This window comes from Trichomycterus rosablanca, chromosome 6, assembly GCF_030014385.1.
Source record: "Trichomycterus rosablanca isolate fTriRos1 chromosome 6, fTriRos1.hap1, whole genome shotgun sequence".
Lineage (NCBI taxonomy): Eukaryota > Metazoa > Chordata > Actinopteri > Siluriformes > Trichomycteridae > Trichomycterus > Trichomycterus rosablanca.
This window is the reverse complement of record NC_085993.1, coordinates 8,948,670-8,976,611: the sequence shown is the minus strand read 5'-3', so window position 1 is coordinate 8,976,611 and position 27,942 is coordinate 8,948,670. Positions and strand designations below refer to the sequence as shown.

Here is a 27,942-nt window from a genome sequence, read left to right as displayed (position 1 = left end):
CTTAGTAGGCATAATTTTAGGGCATCTAAGAATTTAGACAACCTTCTTCTCGAGAGTGCGTGTAGGCTGAGGTGAAATACAGTCTATGTAGAGAGCGCTCAGGTTTTCAGACAGACCCTATATGTATGTAGACACCCCTCCTAACTCCTAACGGAGAGAGCTGTTGCAGTCCTGATTACGATCTCGACCGCTTCTCACTGTACGAAGGATTTGGTTCTGATGGGTCGACTCATATGTCGATGATTTAGCCTCAGGGCAGATGCCGGCTAAGAGCTTCCATTTTTCAAGAGACAGACTGAGTGGAAGATGAGTCAGGACTATAAAGAAATGTCGAAAATGAGACGAGAGATCGAGAGAGCGCAGGTGAGATAGATAACAAGTAGAGACTCAGATGCTTTATCAAATTTCTCGCATCAGTGCGGATTGATACGGACCAGATGAGACGTTTTGGGGTCAAAGCGATGCCTGGAGGTTTTAGAACAAAGTGAAGGTTAGAGTCAGGAAAAGGGTCTATGTTGTGTTTATTTTAACCCTTCTAATCATTCATTGCACTTGGATTCAGGCCTATGTCACGAATCAAGCCTCTATGCTCCTGGAGTGTGTTTATGTGCCACACCCCTCTCTCCAGGAGCACATGTTAGAGGAAAGTTTGTTTTCAGTGCTAAGCCAATACCCCCTCTTTGTGATTGGTCTCCGGCTAATTTAGTCAGGGCAGTTGTAGCCTAGTGGTAAAGGTACTGGACTAGTTATTCAAAAGTCACTGGTTCAAGCCTCACCACTGCCAGGCTGCCACTGTTGGGCCCTTGAGCAAGGCCCTTAACCCTCAATTGCTTAGACAATATACTGTCACAATAATGTAAGTTGCTTTGGATAAATGCGTCTGCTAAATGCTGAAACATCTGCTACATGCTGAAAATGTAGTCAAGTCAAACTTATTTATATAGCGCTTGTCTCAAAGCAACTTTACAGAATCCAGGACCAACAGACCAAAAACCCCTGTTGAGCAAGCCGAGGGCAACAGTGTCAAGGAAAAACTCCTTTAAAATTACAGGAAGAAACCTTGAGAGGAACCAGACAATTATCCACAGCTGCACCTCGTCTGAGGTAATAAGCTAAGAGGATTTAAGCAAGCAGCGGGGGATTGGAGATTGGAGACGGTTCCTTGCTTATGTTAGCTCCTGTTCGTTAGCTCCTGTCTGTTAGCTCTTACTCATGCCTTGTTTAGTCTTGTTCCTTTTTGCCTTAGTCTCGTTCTTGTTTAGCTTTGTGTTTAGCTTCATGTGTGTTTAGTAACTCTGTCTTGTCCCATGTTGTAGTCTAATTCATGTTTAGCTTTAGCTTAGGGTTCATGTTTAGTATTAGGGTTAGCCTTTAGATTAGCTTTAGCATTGTTCATGTTTAGATTAGCGTTATCATTTAGCTTAGCGTTTAGCATAGGTCATGTGTTTGTCTGGTTCTGTTGAAACTTGTCTTATGTCTGTTATTATTAAATACTTTTGTTGAACATCTCTGCATGTGTCACAAATTATTAATAATAATTATTTATTATTGTTATTATTAATAAATTATTTAATTAGTATTTAATTATTATTATTATTATTATTTAAGTATTATTATAAATTAATTAATAAATAATAATTATTAATAATAATTTGTGGGGCATTTTATATGCACCCCAAAGAAGGCGGGCTTATCTGCATCCAAAGCCAATAACCATTTAGCTTACATTTAGCTTTACATCAGTCAAAAAAAACAAAAAAAAACCAGCATTTGGTCAATTGTGTTTATTTCTTTTACATAAGACACTTTAAAGTAGTCCAGAAATGTATCATTTATTCCCAAATTGTAACTACCACTTTTTTGTGTGTAACAGCTGGTGAACTGGATTGATTATATGAATCATTATTAACATAAATTCATGAAAGTTAATATCTTGTTATATAATATATATATAATAATAATGCTGTAAAATCTGAAGATGTAGCCCGGATCAAATTGATAAAGGTTTTTGTTTGTAGGTTGTAAATGAGGTCTGTGGAAGTGCTTCATAATTACATGGTAAAATCAGTAATGGCTTCGTCTCTGCTCCACACAAGCACTCGCTATTACTGTGTACTGGCTAATGAGCAGCCAAGAGTGGCTAATCATGAAAAAACAGCTAGCAGAAATCACTTAGCACAGTCTTGCTTACACAATGCTAAAAGTGTTCACACACTATTAAAGATGTTGAATGTTTGATTTTAGCATAGTCTGACCTCACACTGGTGGCTCGTTACATCACTACTATTTGTGGCTAGTGGCTAGAATACAAGTGCTAGTGGCTTGTTACATTAGCATCTAAGTGTAGTAGTAAGATTCATTCATTAGCCCTTTAACTTTGCATATTTATTTTTGTGTAATCATGATATTAATTTTATTATTTATTACAAAAACAACTGCCCAGTTAATTATGATATACTGTACATCGATCAGTCATACCATTAAAACCACCTCCTTGTTTCTGCACTCGCTGTCAATTTTATCAGCTCCACTTAGAAGCAGTTTGTAGTTCTGCAATTACTGCCTGTAGTCCATCCATTTCTCTGCATGCTTTGTTAGCCTCCTTTCATGGTGTTCTTCAATAGTCAGGACTCTCCCAGGACCACCACAGAGCAGATATTATTTAGGTGGTGGATGATTCTCAGCACTGCAGTGACACTGACATGGTGGTGGTGTGTTAGTGTGTGTTGTGCTGGTATAAGTGGATCAGACACAGCAGCGCTGATGGAGTTTTTAAACACCTCACTGTCACTGCTGGTCCACCAACCAAAAACATCCACCCAACAGCGCCCTGTGGGTAGCGTCCTGTGACCACTGATGAAGGTCTAGAAGATGACCAACTCAAACAGCAGCAATAGATGAGCGATTGTCTCTGACTTTACATCTACAAGGTGGACCAACTAGGTAGGAGTGTCTAATAGAGTGGACAGTGAGTGGACACGGTATTTAAAAACTCCAGCAGCGCTGCTGTGTCTGATCCACTCATACCAGCACAACACACACTAACACACCACCACCATGTCAGTGTCACTGCAGTGCTGAGAATCATCCACCACCTAAATAATACCTGCTCTGTGGTGGTCCTGTGGGGGGTCCTGACCATTGAAGAACAGGGTAAAGACAGGATAAAAAGGTATGTAGATAAACAGATGGACTACAGTCAGTAATTGTAGAACTACAAAGTCCTTCTATATGGTAAGTGGAGCTGATAAAATGTGACAGTGAGTGTAGAAACAAGGAGGTGGTTTTAATGTTATGCCTGATCGGTGTAAGTTTAGTTAAAATCAACATTTTGCATACACTTTTAAAGTATGAACACTATAGGGCCAAAAATATTTGGACACCTGATCATGAGCTTGTTGGACATCCCATTTCAAAAACAATTGGTATTAAAATACTCGACCTGTGTGATTTTTTTCTGTTTAACAACAGCCACTGTTCTGAGAAGACTTCTCACAAGACTTTGAAGTATGTCTGTGGAAATTTGTGCAGGCTTTGTGATCAGCAACAAACATTAATCCAGTTTAGAAGTGCTGATTTTACCAGGGATTTTTTCACAGCAGCCTTTAAGAGCATGACGATGTAAAGCCCAGCGAAATGTACTGATGAACATGGTTTAACGTCCTTACTCTCATCCTCAGTCTCGCTGTCTCTGTCTCTCTGAATCTGATGAAAAGTGTTAACAGGCAGCAGACGTTCTAATTACATGGTACTTGGTTGGAGCGTGAAATAGAAAAATCCCAAAGCCCGTCGATACAAATTAGTCAGTGAGGTAAGCTTCTTTTTCTGCATGTTACAGCATGTAGAGACACAGATTAGAGAGTGGGGTTGTTCGTAACTATGGACCTGTCAGGGAATACGCTGACACGCTTACATGTAAAACAAGAGCATTAAACGCACTCTAAATAACATGCTAGAGAAATGTAACGAGATGTTCCAATCTGTTTAATAATACACTATATGTAAGTCATGATTAAAATTATAATCAATGCATCATCGGACAATTCAAAGGCTTAAAATATACACTTATAAACATATAATTTTTTAAGCTATTATCATTACACATACACTAAACAGCCAAAAGTATTTGGACACCTGACCGTGAGTTTGTTGCAGTGGCGGTTCTAGGAGGGGGCCAGTGCCCCTGTGACAACCAGCTTGGCCCCCCCTACGGCCCCCCTAATGAGTAAGTCACCTCACTCTTGCGAACACACGGCGACAAGTAACCCACATTTTCCAGTCTGACAGTTTTAAGGGGTTTTTAGACTGAAAACTGCATAAATAAAATGTTGAATTCTATTGAATATCGACTGTTTCCTCTTCCACAATGCACATTTGGGCAGAAAGTAATTGGCCCCTCTAACATAGCCTCTGGCCCCTGCCTGGCCCCCCCACCTCACATGGTCTAGAACCGGCACTGGTTTGTTGGCCGTTCCTTAGCATAGAGTGACAGTTACAGTATGCAATTTTTTTATTTGTAACAACAGCCATTCTCTTGAGAAGGCTTCTCACAAGACTTTGGGAATTTATATATGGGAATTTGTGCCCATTTAGGGGCACTGGGCACTGATAATGGTCAAAAAAGCCTCAATTGATGTTCCAGTTAATTCCAAAGCTGTTCAGTAAGGCTGAGGTCAGGAGTGTTTAAACTCTTTGAACTCTTTAAAAGGTTGATTTACGAGTGCAGGCTTTCACTAATGAATGAAAATAGATGATGAGACTGTTAGGGAAGGAAGGGGAAATTTTTAATGCCATCAGCAAAAATGTTTTTGGTTGAGCACAGCTTAATGCAGCGCTGCTTTCACATCATTGTCACATGAAAATCTTCTTCCCCTTAAAGCTTCTTTGAGCATCCAAAAAGGTGGAAATCAGATGGCACTAAATCCAAACTATAAGCATCTCTCAGTCTTTCAGACATGACCAGTTACTACCCCTCCCACCCTCACTGCTTCCAACCAAACTATAAAAGTGAGGAAACCTTTTAAAGATCCCTTGTACATACATTCATTCATTGTCTGTTTTATCACCTCTTTATCTTATTTAGGGTTGCAGTGGGTACAATTTATCAGGCAAAAGGTAGGACAGTTCCCAGACTGGTTGCCAGTCCATCACAGGGCACACACACACACACACACACATGCTTATAAAAAAGCTCTACTTATAAAAGAGTGTGTTTCAATCATTCAGTCACAGAAACAGAACAGTTGCAGAAATGGTTAAGTTCTCAACCTGCCTTGATATTACAGGTCTCTCAGAAGTGTACAGTATGGCAACCCTTGACTTTAACTGTGATGTTAAACATTAATTATTTGTTTGTTGCCTGTATCTTTCATTTTAAACCCTCTAATGAAGTCCCTCTTTGCTCCCTGGCATCCCTGCTACTCAGCAGTGTGTTAGCACTAATATGCAAAAGATTAACAGATGCTAGCCGTGATCGATCAGACAGAGCGAGGGGAGCTGACTTTGGACTTTTCTAAAGACATGAAGTGAACTCACTCTGCTCAGTGCAATCGACAAGCTCGTTACTGAGATTACTCAAGTGTTTTGTATGAGACAGGGAAGTCTTTGACGGAGCTTGGATCTGCTGACGCGCGATACTGAGTTAATTTGTTTCTGTTTGTGAACTGAGCAAATACTGGAAACTTTTGCTTTTAATAATTTCAATCTCATCAGCCAAGAAACTAAGAGGCCCCGTGATGGATTGGTGTTCTGTCCGGGGTGTGTTACTGCATTGTGCCCAATGGTCCTGCGGAAAAAAGACCACCGCGACCCTGACAGTGGGTCTTGAGTAAGGTCCTACAAGCCATACAATGGCTGATCATGTGCTCGACCCCAGCTTCCAAACAAGCTGGGATATGTAAAACAGAATTTTATTGTACTGTACAGGTGTATATATGACAAATAAAGGTGTCATATTCTATCTATTCTATTGTGACCATGATCAACTTATCATTATTATTATTATTATTATTATTATTATTTTTATTATTATTATTAACATTATGTTCTATTCTGTGTTGTTCTGCTCTGTTCTGTTCTATTTTGACCAATAGTAAAACATGAAAAATGAAATTAAGTTATTATTATTATTATTATCATTAATAATAACAATAATTGTTAATGATTAAACTTAAATATGTGGTTATTTTAATTAACAATTTTCTTTACTCTACCAAACTGTTGTATTAAAGTCATAGAACATTCCAGGTTTTGTTCTATTCTGTTCTGTTCTGTTCTGTTCTGTTCTGTTCTGTTCTGTTCTGTTCTGTTCTAACCATGATCAAGCAATAGTAAAACAAACAAAAAAAAAATTTTTTAATTAACAATTTTCTTTACTTTGACAAACTGTTGTAATAAAGTCATAGAACATTTCAGGTTCTATTCTATTCTGTTCTACTTTGTTCTGTTCTGTTCTGTTTTGTTCTTTTTTATTCTATTCTATTTTATTCTATTTTTATTCTATTCTATTCTATTCTATTCTGACCAAGATCAAGCGAAACATGAGATTGTAATTAGTTAAAAAGTTATTATTAAACTTTGGTTTCTTTAACAATTTTCTTTACTCTGCCAAAAGGGATATGGAACATTGCAGGTTGTAGGTTGTAGGTTACACATGTGACAATCCATGACAATTGCCTTCGGCTCCTGTGTAAAGCTCAATCACAGCAGTGATCATTTTCATGAGTCCCTTACATCAGGTTTCAGGATGATTTCATATATACAGTATTTATAAAATAGTAACAAATGTCATGTTTGCTCTAATTAGAATTATCAGACATATTCATTAATATTTACATTTTTACTTTGTTAGAACTTTGTTGTGTAAAATGCTACCAGCTAGTTTTCACTCACAATTATTATTGCTTATTGCTCATTAGCTTTAAAGCTAAATAACGGTTCCTGCTGATGAACTTTTGTAGCAAGCTGTTAGCACTTTTACAGTATGAAAGGTCGACCGATAGAGCCATATATTTAGTCTAAACATCAAACATTGTTAATAGTGTGTGAACACTTAGGATTGTGTAAGTGAGACTGTGCTAAGTGCTTTCTGCTAGCTTTTATTCATGATTAGCCACTCTTGGCTGCTCATTAGCTGAACTCGGTAATAGCGAGCGCTTGTGTGGAGCAGAGACAACGGCATCACAGATTCTACCATGTAATTATGAAGCACTTTCACAGACCTCATTAGCAGCTTGTATGGTCTTATAATGCACTAAATCAGACAGTGAAAATAAAGTAAATTCAGTAATTAGCTGTGTTTTCTCTGTCTGTTTATATTTATACTTAGACATATGGGTGGCATCTAAAGATTAATTGCCCTGCTCAGGGGACTAAAAGTGTTAGTCTGGTGGTGGTAGGGTTTGAGCCCTTAATGTTGTAAGCAATATTCCTGATTGAGTGATACACTATATGAACAAAAGTATTAGGACCCTCATTCTAATTATTGAATTTATGTGTTTAAGCCACAACAATTGCTAACAGGTGTAATTAATCAGTTATGTAAAGGAAATCAGTAACAGTATAGGGAAGGTGCATCATGTGTCTATACATGTCAATACAGACCTCAAAACAGACCTGGCAGCCAAACGTCTGCTGATCAACGGGACTTAATCAGACAAAATCTGATTAACAAAAATGTAAATATGCCCAGAAAGGACAGAACACAAGTGCATCCACAATAAATGTCATATTAATTTATATCATATTAATGCATATTAAAGTTATATCATTGAACGGTGCTTGACTTTGAAGATTTTTTAAACCCTAAAGTAATTATCCTCTCCCTTTAGACTGATTATTCTCCTAAGCCTTTAAATCCTCAGGCAGAAACATGTCCACATCTAACAGCTAGATCAACCATGATAATGATCATCACACTACCAAGGACATTCAATCCTGTCTGGATTCTCCCAGCTTTATTTTATTATGATTATAATTTTATTTCCTTCATCTACTTCATATACGTACACTATATGGCCAGACACAATGATTTAGAGTTGTAAACTTTGACTGGATTTATGACAGAATACAATTTGACCTATTGAGGGTTAAAGGCTTTGCTCAGGGGCACAACAGTGACAACTTGGTGGTGGTGGGGCTTGAACTGGCAACCTTCCGATTACTAGTTTAGTACCTTAGCCACTGAGCTACAACTGTCACCATCCCTGAGCTACACTATAGAGCTGTCCTGTGCCAGCCAATTAAAAATAAGCACAGTATAAATCAGTGGTTCCCAAAGTGGGTGATCTGACAGCCTGGGAATTCTGTTCAGAATGCTTCATAATAATAATAATTATGATTATTATTATTATTATTATTATTACTACTTCTATTATTATTATCATCATTATTATTATTATTATTATTATTATTATTGTTATTATTATTATTATTATTATTACTGTTATTACTATTATTATTATTATTATTACTATTATTATTGTTATTATTATTACTATTAATTATTATTACTATTATTATTACTATAATTATTATTAATAATATTATTACTATTATTATTAATTATTATTGTTGTTATTATTACTACTATTATTATTATTACTATTCTTATTATTATTTTTAATATTATTATTATTATTATTGTTATTATTAATTATTATTATGATTGTGATGCAGTGGTAAAGAATGCTAGCCTACTACCACTGTGATCCAGGGATCCAGTTGCAGATATTAAATTAAAAAAATAGAGTAAAAGGTAAAGCATTACTTATTGTATTCTTATTCTATTTAATACATGTTAAAATAGTTTACCAAACATTACCTTCTAATTTCTACATACTGTCCCAATGTTTCTTTGGAATTTAGGTTTGTACAAAGAGCATTTCTATCTGAGATGCGGTGAACAGTGGGATTATGTTCAGGGGTGTGTTTGTTTTGTGTGTTTGTGGGTGTGTGTTTACATTTCAGGATCCAGCCAGCAGGACTGGTGGAGAGAATTCAGGCCATCGCTCAAAACGTATCCAACATGGCAGTCCGAGTGGAGCAGATTTTTCAGAAAAGCATGGCAGCATCAAGAGGTAACATTCACCATTAATGCCAGTATAATTTATTCCGTGTTCTGGCTTTATATCAAACTTTGGAGTGGACAGAGCCTTGAGTACACTGCCGTAGGTACAGTGTTGTTGGGTGTTGAGTCATTTGAAAGCCCGATCTAACTAACTTTTTGCCTTCAATTTAATCATTGCTAATTCTATTGCAATTTTCTTGCTGCTTGTACCACCCTCACACTGGCCGAGGAGAGCCGACTGTGACACGTCCCCTCTGGCATGCTCATAGTCACAGGCCGCTTGTTTTCACTTGCTCGTGATGGAGTCTAACACACGGTGTACTCCGCTAATACTCCACCACTAGTGCAGGCACTTCAACCAGACAACAGGGGTCCCAGTGGACCTCCCTCAGGCACAACAAACTATGCCTGTTTAGACACCAGGCCAGGCTGATACCACTTTCTGGTATTCGTATTCAAGATCTCAGCAATGATGGGCTAGCAAAGTAGAACGCTGCACCACCCGAGCGCCACTAGAACTCGGCCACTAACTTTCCACCAGAAGGCTTTTAGAAAGAGTTTTTAGTTAAGCTTTAGGGGCTGATTTTGGAGCTTAGGCTTCATTCATGCACAACAACCTTCAAGCCCCTGTTCCAGATGATCATGTGACAACTTTATTATTCTTTAAAAAGTATTTTAAAAGTTCTCTAGACTTATACACTGTAACACATGTAGGATTGTTTAATGGACATGGTCAGTCTAGCATTGTTTATACACCGATCAGGCATAACATTATGACCACGTTTCTAATATTGTGTTGGTCCCCCTTTTGCTGCACTGTTTATTCTGACACCTTTCTATCAGAACCAGCACTGTCTTTGCACCTTGCACTTGGTCACTTTATTATGCTGCTACTCAGTTCTACTACCCATGCTTATAAGTTAAATGCACTCTTATTGTTCATGTTGCTGCTACATTTCTACATTTTTACATTTCTACATTTTTACATTTCTACATTTTTACATTGCTACATTTACTTCTACTTTTTATTTGTAAATATTTTTCATACTATGATTATTCTTTTGTATTGTATATATTAGATATTTTATTGGGTGTAACTGGGACCTTGGGTCATAATTTCGTTCCACCTCATGTACCACATGTGATGTGAATGACAATAAACCCTCCTTGATCCTTGATTAACTTCTCGTCTTTTGGATTGGACCACACAGGTCAGCCTTCTCTCCCCACATGCATCAATGAGCCTTGGCCGCCCATGACCCTGTCGCCGGTTTACCACTGTTCCTCCCTTGGAGCACTTTTGATGGATACTGACCACTGCAGATCGGGAACACTCCACAAGAGCTGCAGTTTTGGAGATGCTCTGACCCAGTCATCTAGCCATCACAATTTGGCCCTTGTCAAACTCGCTTCAATCCTTACGCTCGTTCATTTTTCCTGCTTCGAACACATCAACTTTGAGGATAAGATGTTCACTTGCTGCCTAATAAATCCCACCCACTAACAGGTGCCGTGATGAAGAGATAATCAGTGTTATTCACTTCACCTGTCAGTGGTCATAATGTTATGCCTGGTTGGTGTATTTATAACATGATGGTCAATATAAAATACTAAGGAAGCAATTAGCAATTAAGGACCTGCCACAAAGGTAAAAGACAATAATGAACTTTTCAAGTTGCAGTATGCAAAGTTTTGATCCAAAAGGTTTTATTAAACCCACATTAAATAACAAATCATTAGACTTCCAGCATGTATTTAAACTTATTTAAACTTTTGACCTCTACAGTATCAAGTAAGCCTTGATAACAGTACAGAAAAAATACTGGATGTGCATACATACGTTTGGTGAAATGTAATCGAGTACTGGTGTTCTGCTTTGTGATAACGCAGTGCACTATGCAGTGACGCACAGCCTGAGATTTGTAGGTTTGAAGTCTCATGGACGTTTCATGGAAATAAATGGTAGGCGTCGAGCCGCAGAGCGAAATTAAGCAGAGTGCGTTCGGGGCTCGGTCAGACCAGGCAGATTTAAAGCTTTTAATTCACATTTACATTTTATTGCTTCTCCAGATGCTATTGATCGAGCCGACGGCCACTGTTCTGACCTAATCACGCTATAAAAAAAGTGCAGATCTGAATGAATGTAAATAATGTTGGGATGTGGGTGTTCTGCTTGGAGGAACTGTGAGTTCAGTCTGCAGAGGCATTAATGTAGACTTGCAGGTCCAAATAAAACTAAAATATTCATTAATATTTGTTTCTTACTATTTTATTAGGTCTTCTGAAAATCCACTGGGTCTAAAATATACAAACAAACAGTTATACAGTGTGACTTCTCTGTGCCTATATAAATAGTGCTAGTTTGACTTTGTCACAAATACAGTCTCTGTGGGCTCCTGGGGTGCACCTGCCACGCCCACCACTCCGGGAGCACATGTTTGAAGTGTTTGTTTTTGTGATAAGTAAACGCCCCCTCAATTATGATTGGTCTCCAGGTAATTAACCACAGCTGCACATTGTTTAGGGGTGATGCATAGGGTATATAAAAAGGCAGCTATGGATCCTAAATATGAGACTATTTTGTATTGTGTCTTGTTTCTTTTGTTATTATTAAATATCTTTTGTTTTACATCTCTGTGTGTGTGTCCGCCCCCTCTTGTCTTGTCTAGCCCTAACACGTTACAGACTGTAGCCATTATAAAGTATGTGGAATGATGGTTTCTTTTTTAAGGTCAGGAAAAATAACCAGCAACTTTCCCCTTATGCTAAAAGGAAATTTGTCCGATATAATCAAAAAATCTGCATCAAACAGGTCTGGTATAAACCAAAAGCTGCCTGAACATACTCTGTACAAATAAAAGTGTATGGACACCTGAAACATGAATGAAAAGAATTAAAAGGGTGTCCAAATATTTTTGTCCATATAGAGTAGGTGATACTGTGCACAGTTAAGTTAATTCTGTATTATTATTATAATCATTATTATTATTATTATTATTATTATTATTATTATTATTATACACAGATGAGGCGTAACATTATGACCACCTTCCTAATGTTGTGTTGATCCCCCTTTTGCTGCCCCATACACAACAAACTGTGATGCACTGTGTATTCTGACACCTTTCTATCAGAACCAGCATTAACTTCTTCAGCAATTTGAGCTACAGTAGCTCGTCTGTTGGATCGGACCACACAGGCCAGAGTTCACTCCCCATGTGCATCAATGAGTCTTGGCTGAGTTTGTCAAACTTGCTCAAATCTTCACGCTCGCCCATTTTTCCTGCTCCTAACACATCAACTTTGAGGATAAAATGTTCACTTGCTGCCTAATATATCCCACCCACTAACAGGTGCCGTAATAAAGAGATAATCAGTGCTATTCACTTCACGTCAGTGGTCATAATGTTATGCCTGGTTGGTGTATTTAATCATTTATTTATTAATTTACCTATTTATAAAATCCATGGTGAGCTTGCTGTGCTGGATTGTGTACATTGACACATATTTTGACATCTTACTATTTATGGCAGACCTTTTCCTGGTGGTTCTTGAATTAATGAACATACTACCAAAATTTTACTCAGAATAAAGTTACAGAGACAACTGTTCCATGTACTTAAAACTTATGGAAGTTTTTTGTATACATAATCTCTGGAGCCAAAGTTGGTCTGTGATCTATTTTCCCACTTTCTGTATTTTCTGCAATAAACTTTAAAGGAGATTGGTAAAGGTTTTGTGTTCCAATCATCCAGTCATAGAAGAACAGTTGCAAATAAAAATAAATGTACAGTATATTTTATGTTTTTTGAATGGCATCATAGTGATGCAACTGGAGGGTGGTCATCATGGAGCATCATGGGTCCAGTAGACATGGATTTGATTCTTTCCACTTGTCTGATTCTGATTTTCCTGAATTGCCTGTTTGCCTTTATTTGACTTTGAAGCTGCTTGGGAATAAACATGTGGACCTGTGATTTGGAACTGATCAATATTCTCTGAAACTGAATCCCTGCTTAGGTGTCTAGTCATCATGACATATCCATTTCTCGCCTTCTTGTTTTAAATAGAACAGAAAGATGAGACGCTTTGTCCACCATTACTATGTTGTCATGATGAATTATGGATGGTTCATGGCGTCTCATGTGCAAGTCTCCTTCTTGTACTTGTATTTTCTAGTACTGGAACTTTACCATGAAGTAGACTTCAGAAGACTGCAGGCTGTAGGATTCCACTGAACCACAATGACAGCAATTATCTACAAAATAACTTAAAAACTTGAAAATAACTTAAAAACTTGAATAACTATAGCCAAGAGGAGACAACAGCTTCTGAATAAACTTTTAACAGTAATATCTGAGTAAATTGTATCTGTTTTCTTATTATAAATGTGGACATTTCTAGCACCCTCTCTCCCTCCACTGCATTGTCACCCTTTTCATCATGCACAACACACAGCAGGTGTCTGATTCACACAGACACTCCACGGTCAGAAATAATTTCTAAAAAGAGCTGTAACACACACAGAGAAGAACACACACAACTCAATAGGAGTCGCTGGTACAGCGGCGATTAGAAAATTTCCCATCCGGCTTTTACTACCACTGATATGGCTCGTTGTGTCTGTTGAGCAATCAACCAGTCAGGTGGCGTACCACCCCAGCACACCAATTAACACTTTTAAATTGTGTTCATTTTTTTCTGATGATAAAAAACCCAAAATATTTTCTTTCCACAGTTGTAAGAGATGAAACATCGAGTCAGTGTGAAGTTCCCAAAGATCCACACTTCCCCGACTGTGCTAGTAAAGTAGATGTAAGTATACACAGCTGTGTACAATGTGCAGAAGTGTATTTTATTTTTAAGGCCTAAAATAAACATGATAAAATAAAATGCACATACTATTGGTTTATAAAACTGTTATTACATAGTAGTAAATGTACATCGACCAGCCATAACATTAAAACCACCTCCTTGTTTCTACACTTACTGTCCATTTTATCAGCTCCACTTACCATATAGAAGCACTTTGTAGTTCTACAATTACTGACTGTAGTCCATCTATTTCTCTACATGCTTTGTTAGCCCCCTTTCATGCTGTTCTTCAATGGTCAGGACCACCACAGAGCAGGTATTATTTGGGTGTTATATGGATCATTCTCAGTACTGCAGTGACACTGACATGGTGGTGGTGTGTTAGTGTGTGTTGTGCTGGTATGAGTGGATAAGACACAGCAGCGCTGGTGGAGTGTTTAAACACCTCACTGTCAATGCTGGACTCAGAATAGTCCACCAACCAAAAATATATCCAGCCAACAGCGCCCCGTAGGCAGCGTCCTGTGGCCACTGATGAAGGTCTAGACGATGACCAACTCAAACAGCAGCAAACAATCGTCTCTGAGTTTACATCTACAAGGTGGAGCAACTAGGTAGGAGTGTCTAATAGAGTGGACAGGGAGTGGACACGGTATTTAAAAGCTCCAGCAGCGCTGCTGTGTCTGATCCACTCATACCACCACAACACACATGCTCACAAAGCCATCACAATTTGGCCCTTTCACTTGCTGCCTAATATATCTCACCCACTAACAGGTGATGAAGAGATAATCAGTGTTATTTACTTCACCTGTCAGTGGTCATAATGGTATGCCTGGTTGGTGTATATAGTGATTATGACCTTGCCTGAATGTAGCCTGTGACCTTACTAAAAAGGTCTAATTTTAAGAACTAAATTGATTCCTGCAATACACTGCAAAAGAGTTAGGACAGAGGTGTGTTTACTCCCTTTTCTTATTAACCAAATGTTTTAATGGTTTGAGAACTGAGGACATGAATTGTTGCCGTGTTGCAGGTGGATTTATTCTTCATTTTTGCCTGATATGAGACTTCAGCTGCTCAAAAGTCTGTGTACGTTGTCAGCCGATTATCTTTGTCATGTTGCACAATACATTTTCAACAGAAGTCAGATCTAAAAATCAAAAAACATAAAAATCTAAAAAATTATTAATGACGGACAAATAAAAACACTTCTGATAAGCAAAGTCTTCAGAACAACCACTCAATATAATGACATTTTTATAACTGCTTTGATTCTTTCTCACGATGTAGTGGATGCGAGCACGATGGACATCCGATCCATGCTACGCCTTTTATGGCGTTGACGGCTCTGATTGCTCCTTCCTAATTTACCTCAGTGAGGTGGAATGGTTCTGCCCCCCGCTGGCCTGGAGAAACCACAGCACCACACCTCCAGTGCAGAGAAACTCACCCAAACGGCAGGTAAAGGATTTTATTATTTTGTAAGTAAACGGTAAACTGTTACTTTAACATGGCATAATTCAGCTGGAGTCAGATGAGTAGATGTTTTTTGACCAAACATCATGGCCAAAAGGATTTAGACACCTGACCATGAGCTTGTTGGACATCCCATTTCAAAACCAAATGGATTTAAAATAGAGTGACCTCTATGTGACCTTTTCAGCTACCAACAGCCACTCATTTGAAAAGACCTCACAAGACTGTCATACACTGATCAGCCATAACATTAAAACCATCTCCTGGTTTCTACACACACTGTCCATTTTATCAGCTCCACTTACCATATAGAAGCACTTTGTACTTCTACAATTACTGACTGTATTCCATCTGTTTCTCTACATACTGTTTTAACCTGCTTTCACCGTGTTCTTCAATGGTCAGGAGCCCCACAGGACCACCACAGAGCAGGTATTATTTGGGTGGTGGGTCATTCTCAGCTCTTCAGTGACACTGACATGGTGGTGGTGTGTTAGTGTGTGTTGTGCTGGTATGAGTGGATCAGACACAGCAGCGCTGCTAGAGTTTTTAAATACCGGGTCCACTTACTGTCCACTCTATTAGACAGTCCTAGCTAGTTGGTCCACCTTGTAGATGTAAAGTCAGAGATGATCGCTCATCTATTGCTGATGTTTGAGTTGGTCATCTTCTAGACCTTCATCAGTTGTCACAGGACGCTGCCAACAGGGCGTTGTTAACTGGATATTTTTGGTTTGGGGACTATTTTCAGTCCAGCAGTGACAGTGAGATGTTAAAAAACTCCATCAGCATTGCTGTGTCTTATCCACTCATACCAGCACAACACACACTAACACCACCACCATGTCAGTGTCACTGCAGTGCTGAGAAAGATCCACCACCCAAATAATACCTGCTCTGTAGTGGTTCTGGGAGAGTCCTGACCATTGAAGAACAGGGTGAAAGCAGGCTAAAAAAGTACGTAGAGAAACAGATGGACTACAGTCAGTAATTGTAGATCTACAAAGTGCTTCTATATGGTACAGTAAGTGGAGCTGATAAAATAGACAGTGAGGGTAGAAACAAGGAGGTGGTTTTAATGTTATGGATGATCGGTGTATGTCTGTAGGGAATTTGTGCCCATTCAGTCAAAAGAGCATTTGTGTCGCTCGGATGGCACAGCGGTCTATTATACCAGCCCACCTAGATTCCAGCAGGGCTTTCGGCCATTTGGTCATCTACACAGACATGATTGGTCTGAGGGGTGGATGAATAGCCAAAGCTCTGTGATGGATTGGCACTGTGTCCAGGGTATTTCTTCCTTGCGTCCAGTGTTTTCCAGTGAAGCCAGACCTGTCGCAAGTCTGAAAATCATAGTGTGACCTCTATGTGACCTTTTTAGCTAACAACAGTCATTCCTTTGAAAACAACTTCTCACAAGACATGTCATATGTCTGTGGGAATTTGTGCCCATACAATCAAAAGAGCATTTGTATGGCTTGGCACTGATGTTGGTCAAGAAAGCCTCAACTGATGTTCCAAGTATTTTCAAAGCTCTTTAGTGGGGCTGAGGTCAGGGCTCTGTGCAGGCTACTAGAGTTACTTTAAACTGAGCTTTCTTCATGTCTTTATAGAGCTTGCTTTGTGCACAAGGACACAGTCATGCTGGGACAGGAAAGGTCCTCCCCTAAACTGTTGCCCCATTCAGTCCCATACACATTTTTACCTTCTATAATGACCACAATATGATGATCATGTTTCTCTTCTATATTTTCAGGCAGCGTTTCGTACAGATCTCAGCGCTCTGTTGGGCCAGGTTGGCACAGGAAAAGAGTCCCTGAGTTTCATGAAGCGACGGATTCGCAGGTTGGCATCGCAGTGGGCCACAGCCGCCCAGAGACTCGATCTAAAATTACACCAACGCTGGAGGGAGCAAAAGAAAGTAAGACATGTTTTTTTCTCTCTTGCAGTTTGATTCTATAACTGCCAAGATGTGGTGCTGTGATTGGTTTTACCCAGCAGGCGTGTGATTCAGGCAGTAAAACAAGTTTTAGGTCAGAAGCAGAAATTACATTTTAAATAACTGAACTGTAGGATGATTTATTCCTTTGAACACTTGTTTAAGAGGCCAAAAATGGCCAAAAGTATGTGGACTCAAAAATGCGTTTTACATTTATGGAATTTAGCAGACACCTTTATCCAAAGCTGCTTACAGTTATAGCTAATTACAGTCAAGCAATGGAGGGTTAAGGTTGCTCAGGGGTCCAACAGTGGTGGGAACCAGGGACCATGGGCAGTGATATGGATCCCCCTTTACAGCTGTAACAGCCTCCACTCCTCTGCAAAGGCTTTTCCCAGGGTTTTGGATTGTGTCTGTGAACATTTGTGCTTTTTTTTTTGTGTGATTTATTCGAAAGAGCATTTGCTAGGTCAGACATAGGCGTTGTGTGAGAAAGCCTAACTCCCAATCCCAATTTAAATAGATTGTGGTATGGACATCACAGACTTGCTGGAACAGGAAAATGACTTTTCCAAACTGTTCATGCAAATTTGAAGGCATATAATTTGTTTTGCATGTTTTTTTTTCTGTTAGTAATAGGTGTAGCAAAAAATTTTAAACATACACCGATCAGCCATAGCATTAAAACCACCTCCTTGTTTCTACACTCACTGTCCATTTTATCAGCTCCACTTACCATATACTGACTGTAGTTCATCTGTTTCTCTGCATGCTTTGTTAGCCACCTTTCATGCTGTTCTTCAATGGTCAGGACTCTCCCAGGACCACTACAGAGCAGGTATTATTTGGGTGGTGGATGATTCTCAGCACTGCAGTGACATTGACATGGTGGTGGTGTTAGTGTGTGTTGTGCTGGTATGAGTGGATAAGACACAGCAGTGCTGATGAAGTTTTTAAACACCTCACTGTCACTCCTGGACTGAGAATAGTCCACCAACCAAATATATCCAGACAACAGCTCCCCGTGGGCAGCGTCCTGTGACCACTGATGAAGGTCTAGAAGATGACCAACTCAAACAGCAGCGATAGATGAGCGATCATCTCTGAGCCCCAGTGGCATGCACATAACTCTGACTTCAACCCTTAGGCAAGGCAAGGCAAGTTTATTTGTATAGCACCTTTCATACACAGTGGCAATTCAAAGTGCTTTACAAAAGGAAAAATTAAAAGCATTAAAACATTCCTGAGATCTACAATCTCAGAATGACTTCTTGCAAACATTTAGTTACAATTAAGAGAATTAAAATAAGAGAGATAAAAATTAAGAACATGAAAAACTAAAAGAAAATATAGTAAAATGAGGGCCACACAGACCCAGAGCCACACAGACTCTCAGTAAATATCAATAAATGGGGCCACACAGACCCAGAGCCACACAGACTCTCAGTAAATATCAATAAATGGGGCCACACAGAACCAGAGCCACACAGACTCTCAGTAAATATCAATAAATGGGGCCACACAGACTCTCAGTAAATATCAATAAATGGGGCCACACAGACCCAGAGCCACACAGACTCTCAGTAAATATCAATAAATGGGGCCACACAGAACCAGAGCCACACAGACTCTCAGTAAATATCAATAAATGGGGCCACACAGACTCTCAGTAAATATCAATAAATGGGGCCACACAGACCCAGAGCCACACAGACTCTCAGTAAATATCAATAAATGGGGCCACACAGAACCAGAGCCACACAGACTCTCAGTAAATATCAATAAATGGGACCACACAGACTCTCAGTAAATATCAATAAATGGGACCACACAGACTCTCAGTAAATATCAATAAATGGGGCCACACAGACTCTCAGTAAATACCAATAAATGGGGCCACACAGACTCTCAGTAAATATCAATAAATGGGAGCCACACAGACTCTCAGTAAATATCAATAAATGGGGCCACACAGACTCTCAGTAAATATCAATAAATGGGAGCCACACAGACTCTCAGTAAATACCAATAAATGGGGCCACACAGACTCTCAGTAAATATCAATAAATGGGGGGACACAGACTCTCAGTAAATATCAATAAATGGGGCCACACCGAATCTCAGTAAATATCAATAAATGGGGCCACACAGAATCTCAGTAAATATCAATAAATGGGGCCACACAGACTCTCAGTAAATACCAATAAATGGGGCCACACAGACTCTTAGTAAATATCAATAAATGGGGGCCACACAGACCAAGAGCCACACAGACTCTCAGTAAATATCAATAAATGGGAGCCACACAGACTCTCAGTAAATATCAATAAATGGGGGCCACACAGACCCAGAGCCACACAGACTCAGTAAATATCAATAAATGGTGGCCACACAGACTCTCAGTAAATATCAATAAATGGGGGCCACACAGACCCAGAGCCACACAGACTCTCAGTAAATATCAATAAATGGGGGCCACACAGACCCAGAGCCACACAGAATCTCAGTAAATATCAATAAATGGGGCCACACAGACTCTCAGTAAATACCAATAAATGGGGCCACACAGACTCTTAGTAAATATCAATAAATGGGGGCCACACAGACCAAGAGCCACACAGACTCTCAGTAAATATCAATAAATGGGAGCCACACAGACTCTCAGTAAATATCAATAAATGGGGGCCACACAGACCCAGAGCCACACAGACTCAGTAAATATCAATAAATGGTGGCCACACAGACTCTCAGTAAATATCAATAAATGGGGGCCACACAGACCCAGAGCCACACAGACTCTCAGTAAATATCAATAAATGGGGGCCACACAGACCCAGAGCCACACAGACTCTCAGTAAATATCAATAAATGGGGGCCACACAGACCCAGAGCCACATAGACTCTCAGTAAATATCAATAAATGGGGGCCACACAGACCCAGAGCCACACAGACTCTCAGTAAATATCAATAAATGGGACCACACAGACTCTCAGTAAATATCAATAAATTGGAGCCACACAGACTCTCAGTAAATATCAATAAATGGGAGCCACACAGACTTTCAGTAAATATCAATAAATGGGGCCACACAGACTCTCAGTAAATATCAATAAATGGGAGCCACACAGACTCTCAGTAAATATCAATAAATGGGAGCCACACAGACTCTCAGTAAATATCAATAAATGGGGGCCACACAGACCCTCAGTAAATAATAATAAAAATAGGCCACACAGACTTTAGAACCCTTAGACCTTAAAACACTTAGAACAGTTTTGGAATGAATTGGAATGTAGCCAGGCTTTCTCATCTAACATGACTGCTTGATTTTACAAATGCTACTTTTTCCAGATGAGTAAAGGTTTTTATAGCCACAAAGACGGGGGACCTACTCCATATTAATGACCATGGTTTTGGAATATGGTGTCCGACAAGCTCACTGTCAGGTGTCCAGACTAAAGTTAGGGTCTGGTTCTTTTAAGTTAAAGTTCTCTTGTTTGTTGCATCGCTCAATAGCCTGGACATTGTAAACAAGTTAACAATGCTAAAATGTGTGCCGCCTGCCCTGGTCGCTCTCCCCAGATTTACAAAATTGATTTTTTATCCACTTAGCCTATGTGCTATCTCAACAGCAGCTGTAACGTCTGCTTTCTTTTGCCTGTCCAACGCTCTTTATCATCCGCAATTAGGTACAGGCATTGAGTCAGGGCCAATTTGCCGTCTGCTGCAGATAACGGATCAGTCTGGAAGGGGAACATAGGGTGTAATTGCAAAATGAGATCCCTGCACCAGATAAGCGTGAAGGGGGTGTTGCTTCCATTCTCCGAGCACTGGCGTTTAGTCCATTACTGAGAAGCCTAGCAGGGTCTGAAAGTGGCGCCACAGAAGTAAAGAGATTTATGGGGCCGCCCCTGCCGTTAACCATGCCCGACATTTATGGAAGCCATTCAGGCCTCGCTGCACTCCATTTCCCAGCATCCCTCATGACCAGGAAGCTTTTTTATAGATCATAAAACGTACAAGCAAAGTGATTAATCTGAGCTGATTAGCATTAGGCGTACTGGCTAGCAGGATGGAGAGAGTTAGACCGAGCTCAGTCGGTGGAGGCAGATTCAGATGGGAGGTGTTTTTTTTTTTTCATATAAACACAACCATCCATTCTCATTATGAAGGTGTGTTTGGTGAAGAACACACACTCCCTGCATGGCTCCCAATAGCCCACGTTTGTGGACGCATCCAGCTGGTCAGGGACTAACTCGTCGAGCATCATTAGCCGCGGTGCCAGGCTGCACAAACAGGTCATTTTTACCAGCCTGAGCCCTTGAAACCACTGGAGAGACGTTCACAAAGTTCTACACACTTTGTAACATTGTACTCAGAGGTAAGAACGTACACAAACACTACTTTGGTGGAAAACTGTGTGCAATAAAAATGTGCTGACTAACAGCAGAAAGGTTTTAGCCTTAATAGCAGGATATGTAATGTGGTTCATTTACTGAATGAATTAGGCTGTAAGCCACGTTAAGAGTCGTGTCCTTCTGTGATGCCTTTTGGCCGGCAGAGTGGGCAGGGAAGTGAACTCTTGATTGATAATCGCCTGCGCCTCATAAGGGTTAAATTGCTCCAGGTGGAAGTTCTTCTATACACTGATCAGCCATAACATTAAAACCACCTCCTTGTTTCTACACTCACTGTCCATTTTATCAGCTCCACTTACCATATAGAAGCACTTTGTAGTACTACAATTACTGACTGTAGTCTATTTTTTTCTCTACATACCTGTTTAACCTGCCTTCACCCTGTTCTTCAATTATCAGGACCCCCACAGGGCAGGTATTATTTAGGTGGTGGATGATTCTCAACACTGCAGTGACAATGACATGGTGGTGGTGTGTTAGTGTGTGTCATGCTGGTATGAGTGGATCAGACACATCAGCGCTGCTGGAGTTTTTAAATACCGTGTCCACACACTGTCCACTCTCTATTAGACACTCCTACCTAGTTTGTCCACCTTGTAGATGTAAAGTCAGAGACGATCGCTCATCTATTGCTGTTTGAGTTGGTCATCTTCTAGACCTTCATCAGTGGTCACAGAACGCTGCCCACGGGGCGCTATTGGCTGGATGTTTTTGGTTGGTGGACTATTCTCAGTCCAGCAGTGACAGTGAGGTGTTTAAAAACTCCATCAGCACTGCTGTGTCTTACCCACTCATACCAGCACAACACACACTAACACACCACCACCATGTCAGTGTCACTGCAGTGCTGAGAATGATCCACCACCCAAATACCTGCTCTGTTGTGGTCCTGGGAGAGTCCGGACAATTGAAGAACAGCATGAAAGGGGGCTAACAGAGCATGCAGAGAAACAGATGGACTACAGTCAGTAATTGTAGAACTACAAAGTGCTTCTATATGGAAAATGGAGCTGATAAAATGGACAAAGTGTGTAGGAACAACGAGGTGGTTTTATTGTTATGGCTGATCGGTGTGTATCACGGTTTCTCCCTCTCAGTTTTACCAGCTCCCTTGTCTGGTAAACCTGCTTTTCTTTGAAACAGTGGCACCGGGCTGCTTGGTCTAGTCTTGTTTTCTGTTGGTGTGCGAGGCCAGCATTCTATATCTAAAGATACAGCACTCACCTTGGTGTCACTGCATTTTGGGCATCTTGATGGAACTGCCCTGGTAGAGCGGATAGCCCCAGAGGTGACGTGATGTCCCTTTTCTGGAGCAGATCCCACTGTATATCCATCTCATGTGTCAGATGGTTGGGTTTGAGTTCTACTCTTGCATGGCTACATCAGCAAGTTCTGAAACTTCTCTTTCTTGGAGATGGAGCATATTGTGATTGTTATATCTCACTTCTGCACTATCTCTGTTCTATCCATTTTCCCAGTTGCAGCTGCAGATGTTTTTGTATCTGTCATTTGTTACTTGGTTTTTATTAATTTCTCCACCTAATTTATTTCAGATCATTCTGTTTTGTGTTAGTGACTTTTTAGCTACAGTTTCTTCTACTTTGGTTAAACATTAACACTTGGGTTCATTTTATTTTTGACGGTGCCGAGGCGTTACCCGCCCTGTTACAAGCAGAGATGTTCACTAGTAACAAAATATGAGTCCGAGTCAAGTCACAAGTCTTTGGACTAGAGTCTGAGTCAAGTCACAAGTCTTTAGACTAGAGTCCAAGTCAAGTCACGAGTCAATATAATCCACACAAAACATATATTGGAAATGTAGTGTAGAAATAAACAAATAAGTAAGTTCAGATAAAAAACAACAACAGATTAGCGACTGTATTTTGCCGTTTTACTTAGTGCCTTTACTTTTTTAGTCATTGTACAAATGAATGTAATTTCCGTAACAAGAAGGTACCAGTTAAAGCTTCAACTGATACGTTTTGTTTTCATTGCAAAACAAAAGCCCACAATAAATCACGGCACAGCGGCCAAAATCTAAAACACAGCAAAAAATAATCATAACCACTGCTTACCTTAGCTTATGTTCCTCCAGATGCTATTAAATTTATAACCGTGTGTCCTATTAGGAATATAATCCATTATTTTGTAAATGTGCTTATAATTAAAAACCTCCAAACTTTTCCCGGTTGTGAAGTAAAACACGAACTCGTTAGAAAGCCAATCAAGCGTTTCATTAACACATCATCTGTCTGACGCAAACGGAATAAATGCAAATACAGCATTGCTTACTAAAAATTAAAATCAAAAGGTCTGATTGGTTCAGAAAGCGCTCTTTCAACCATTAGTGCCAATTCTGTAGGAGCGTTCCATTCACCCCAGCTGTTTCTGTGAAGTGCACTACGTAGGGTATTCCACCATTTTATGATGCGTGAAAAGAAGAGGCTGTGTCCCAAATCAAAATATCAAAATATGTGCGGAGATGCATGTGTTTATATAAATAAAATTGTCACACGTTACTCATGTTAGCACATGCTGACGCTAGGGACAGAGTCGAGTCTGAGTCATTCAAAATGAGTCCGAGTCGAGTCTGAAGTCGCTGTGTGTGCGACTTACTTACCCATCTCTGATTACAAGGATGGTTATAAATCAATCATGACCAGGATAATGATCCAAAATGTAAAAACAGCACATCTAAAAGGCATAAACACAATTAAAGTCTTAGATTGGCCAAATTTTTGACCTGAGCCAAATAGAGATGCTTTTATATAACCTGAAACAAGCAGGTAATGTCCAGAAATCATTAATGTTGCGTGCTTAAACAAACCTGTACAGAAAATTTTAACTCAAGTTGATGTTAAATATTTATAAATAAATAATATGAATAATATGAAGTGTTGAGTTATTTGTAACTGCACAGTCATTCTAAGTAAATAACTACAACGCCCTACTGTTGACATTCAAGCTGTTAGACTGTGTAGGCAAATTAGCAGTGTTTGTTTAAGATCTTAGTTAATCAAATCCATGGCGTTAATAAGAACACACATTTCTGAACCGCCAAATCCTGTTGACAAGCTGCTAATGAGTTTTTGATTGAGGTTAGTCTACTTGCATACTGACACGACCTCCAGATACGTGATCTAATAAATAATAATTAAAAAAAACACTCTGACGACAGGAATTCTCTGTGCAAGTATTCAAGGTTGATTTGTCATGCAATCAGTCAGACTCAGGTCACATGTGGAGAATTCATGAGCACCAAGTGAAGTTTTGAGACATCATTTCCTGTTTGATGTGCCACGTTTCTCTGGAGGTTGCAGCAGATGCTGTGCCTGCCCACCTCTTGCAATATTTAACATAGACAGCTTGTAATGGGACCACCTGCTGTGGAGACTGTCTGGGGGGATCGGTTAGGAAATCATGTCCTTCTGTCTTGTTAAATATGGCTGTCAGAGGGAGTTAGCTGTCAGTCACCTGTTGTCGTTAATTTGCTTCAGGTGGAAGTGTTTCTATTTATTATTGTTGCTTCCTTACAGATTTGCAGGCTCCCCTGTTGGCAACCTATGTTTTCTCTGAAACCGTGACACCAGGCTCGATCTGGTCCAGATCATTATCTACAACAAGCAACACTGACCTGTGGGTTTCTGAGCTATTACAGTTCATAACACACTCTTCACCAGAAAATATTCCTCATCCAGCTCAAGCAAACTGTCAGAAATATGAAAGGTCAGCGGTGGGCAGGAGTGCCGAGGTGTATCGAGCTGGTTGCTGATCAGCTCAGATGATTCTTGTGGTGTTCTCGATAACTTATCTTCTTCATACAGCGTTCTTATATGACTGCTCCGCTGGTCTTCCACAGCACTCAGGCACTCAGGCTTGGCATTATTGATCTTACGATGGTGAGACTGCTAGTCCAGAAAGGTTTTTGATAGAAATGGACAAAGATCAGCACTTGTATTATTGTATGAGTTGTTACAAATGATGAAAACTCACCATGGTGGGCACTGAGGTCAGAACAAAAGGTGAAATAAGTCTTCATTCATTCATTTATATTTACTAACTGCTTTATCTTGATAGAAAAACCCTGGACAGGATGGCAGTCCATTGAAGGCAATACACATGCACACATTTGCTTACACCTAGGGAAAAATTAGACCAGCCAATCCACCTTCTACATGACTGGTGATAGAAAAGTAAAGTACACACACACACACACACACACACACACACACACACACACACACATTAACTCACCTACTTACTATACACCAGTTCAGGTGTACAGTAGGGCCTGAGGGCAAGGATTGAACCCAGATTCTCAGAACCCATGTTACTGAGCAGCACCAACAGGTATTGGTCCTGATCTCTGATGAATATTTGTGGAAGGTTTTGCATGTCCGTGTGACTTTTCTGTACCTACTCTGCATCCCTCACACTGTGCCAAAGGTGGATTTGCTGCTCTAAATTGCTTCTAGATGTGGGTGAGTAAGTAGCTCAGCAGTGGTAGCTCAGAGGTTAAGCTAATGGACTAGTAATCGAAAGGTTGCTGGTTCAAACCTTTGGGCTTTTGAGCAATTGCTTGGACCTCAATTGCTTGGACTGTATACAGACGGTCACAATGCTGTAAATGTAATGAGAGAGTGTGGGTCTGTCTGAAAACCTAGTGAGCTGCCTTGCTCCCTACTCCTACTGCCTACCTATGTAGCTGCCTAAGTAGAGAGGATTCTAATAAAACACCAAACTCACAGGTCATTCAAACCAATGGGCTATGGGCCCAGGTGGTGCAGTGGGATATTCTGATAGCACACCAGAGCTGAGATTCTGAACACCCCAGTTCAAATCTCGGCTCTGCTACCGGTCGGCTGGGCGCCATCTAGCGGGCACAGTTGGCAGTGCCTAAAGCAGACAAAATTGGCCACCGAGTCTGCTGGGTGGGAAAAGGTCAGAATAAGTGGGTGGGGTCTTCAAACGCTGAGCAGGGACCCTGGTTAGCAGACCAAGGCGCCTGTGCAGAATTGGATGATCCGCATGTACAAATATACGTAAGCACGGGTGAAAAAGAAGGGGTTGGACTACGTGTGGAGCAGGCAAATACACCTTCCTCAGATGCAATTGAGATTCCCAGCAGCTAAAAAAAATGCAGAAATAAATAGAAAAAAAACCCAATGGGCTGAGGTGGCACAACCCTCTAGCATGCCAGCTAACATCTACCTCTGTGTAGCCTTCTACTCTGGAGCACGTAGGATGATGTAAAATGTTGTCTATGTAGAGAGCTCACTAAGTTTTTAGACAGACCCTGTGTGTGTTGCTTTGTAGGATGTACTTCTGCCCTGGGTTCAGTGTTTCCAAGTGCCACTGTCCCCACAGCAACCCTAGTTTTCAGCAAATGTTTCAGCGATCAGTTGTAAAGATACACATCTTCATCCAGCTGCAAACCGCTCCCTCGCAAACGTTGGCAGATCCGTCTGTGTTGTGTTTCTCGAAGGAACTGGTTGAAAAATCTTTATGTGTGATGTCAGAACTTCACAGCATTCAGTTATTTTTATCCCACAACAATTCATGGGTGAGAACTTCCAGTGTACAGTAAAGTCATCCACGTTTCCTTTCACACCTCAGAGAAAGTGTGGAGGAAATCAGCAGATCTGTGTTTTCCACTTCAGAAGGTTATGTAGAGGAAATAAAAGTTTCACTCATTGTGCTCCTCACCCACATGAAGCACCGTGGCGCTGAACTCCTGCGGGTTCTGCAACATCTGAATAAGGAATTCAGAAATAAAAAGCTGGTGTCTGACAGCAAAGGGAGCACTGTGGTGGAACATCTAGCATTGATTTTACATCATTCAATAGGTCTCAGCTGTACTCACGCTGGCGATCATCGATTCAGCCTGGAATATGACTGAGGGAATACACGAGCACCTGAGCTCTACAGGCGAGGAGAAAAACACCGGCCTCGTTCTGTTCTCACTGCCACCGCTGTTCCAACACAACTGATTAGAACACCATTAGAAGTGGTGATTAATGCACGAGGGGTTCCAGTGATTAACATAAACACTATACACTGAGGCGTGGCGTGTGAGTGTTCAATCAGTTTCAATAAGGAAGGATTATGATAGTTTTATATAATTATCACTTAAAATAAAGAAGATGTGGCTTATGTGCACAGTTGATCATTCTCAGTAAGGAGCGAATTATGTGGAGTATGTGCATGATCAGTCAGTTTTGAT

General features: G+C 40.2%; 1 protein-coding gene across 1 annotated transcript in view; it reads left to right on the top strand.

Annotated features, from left to right (window-relative positions):
- LOC134316862 (alpha-1,6-mannosylglycoprotein 6-beta-N-acetylglucosaminyltransferase B-like) overlaps positions 1–27,942 on the top strand; it is a 162,996-nt gene that overhangs the window by 50,253 nt on the left and 84,801 nt on the right. Inside the window, exons 4-7 of the mRNA XM_062997371.1 lie at positions 8,968–9,077; positions 13,806–13,882; positions 15,176–15,346; positions 17,118–17,282. Of these exons, the coding sequence (XP_062853441.1) occupies positions 8,968–9,077; positions 13,806–13,882; positions 15,176–15,346; positions 17,118–17,282 (523 nt within the window). The remainder of the gene's footprint in view (positions 1–8,967; positions 9,078–13,805; positions 13,883–15,175; positions 15,347–17,117; positions 17,283–27,942) is intronic.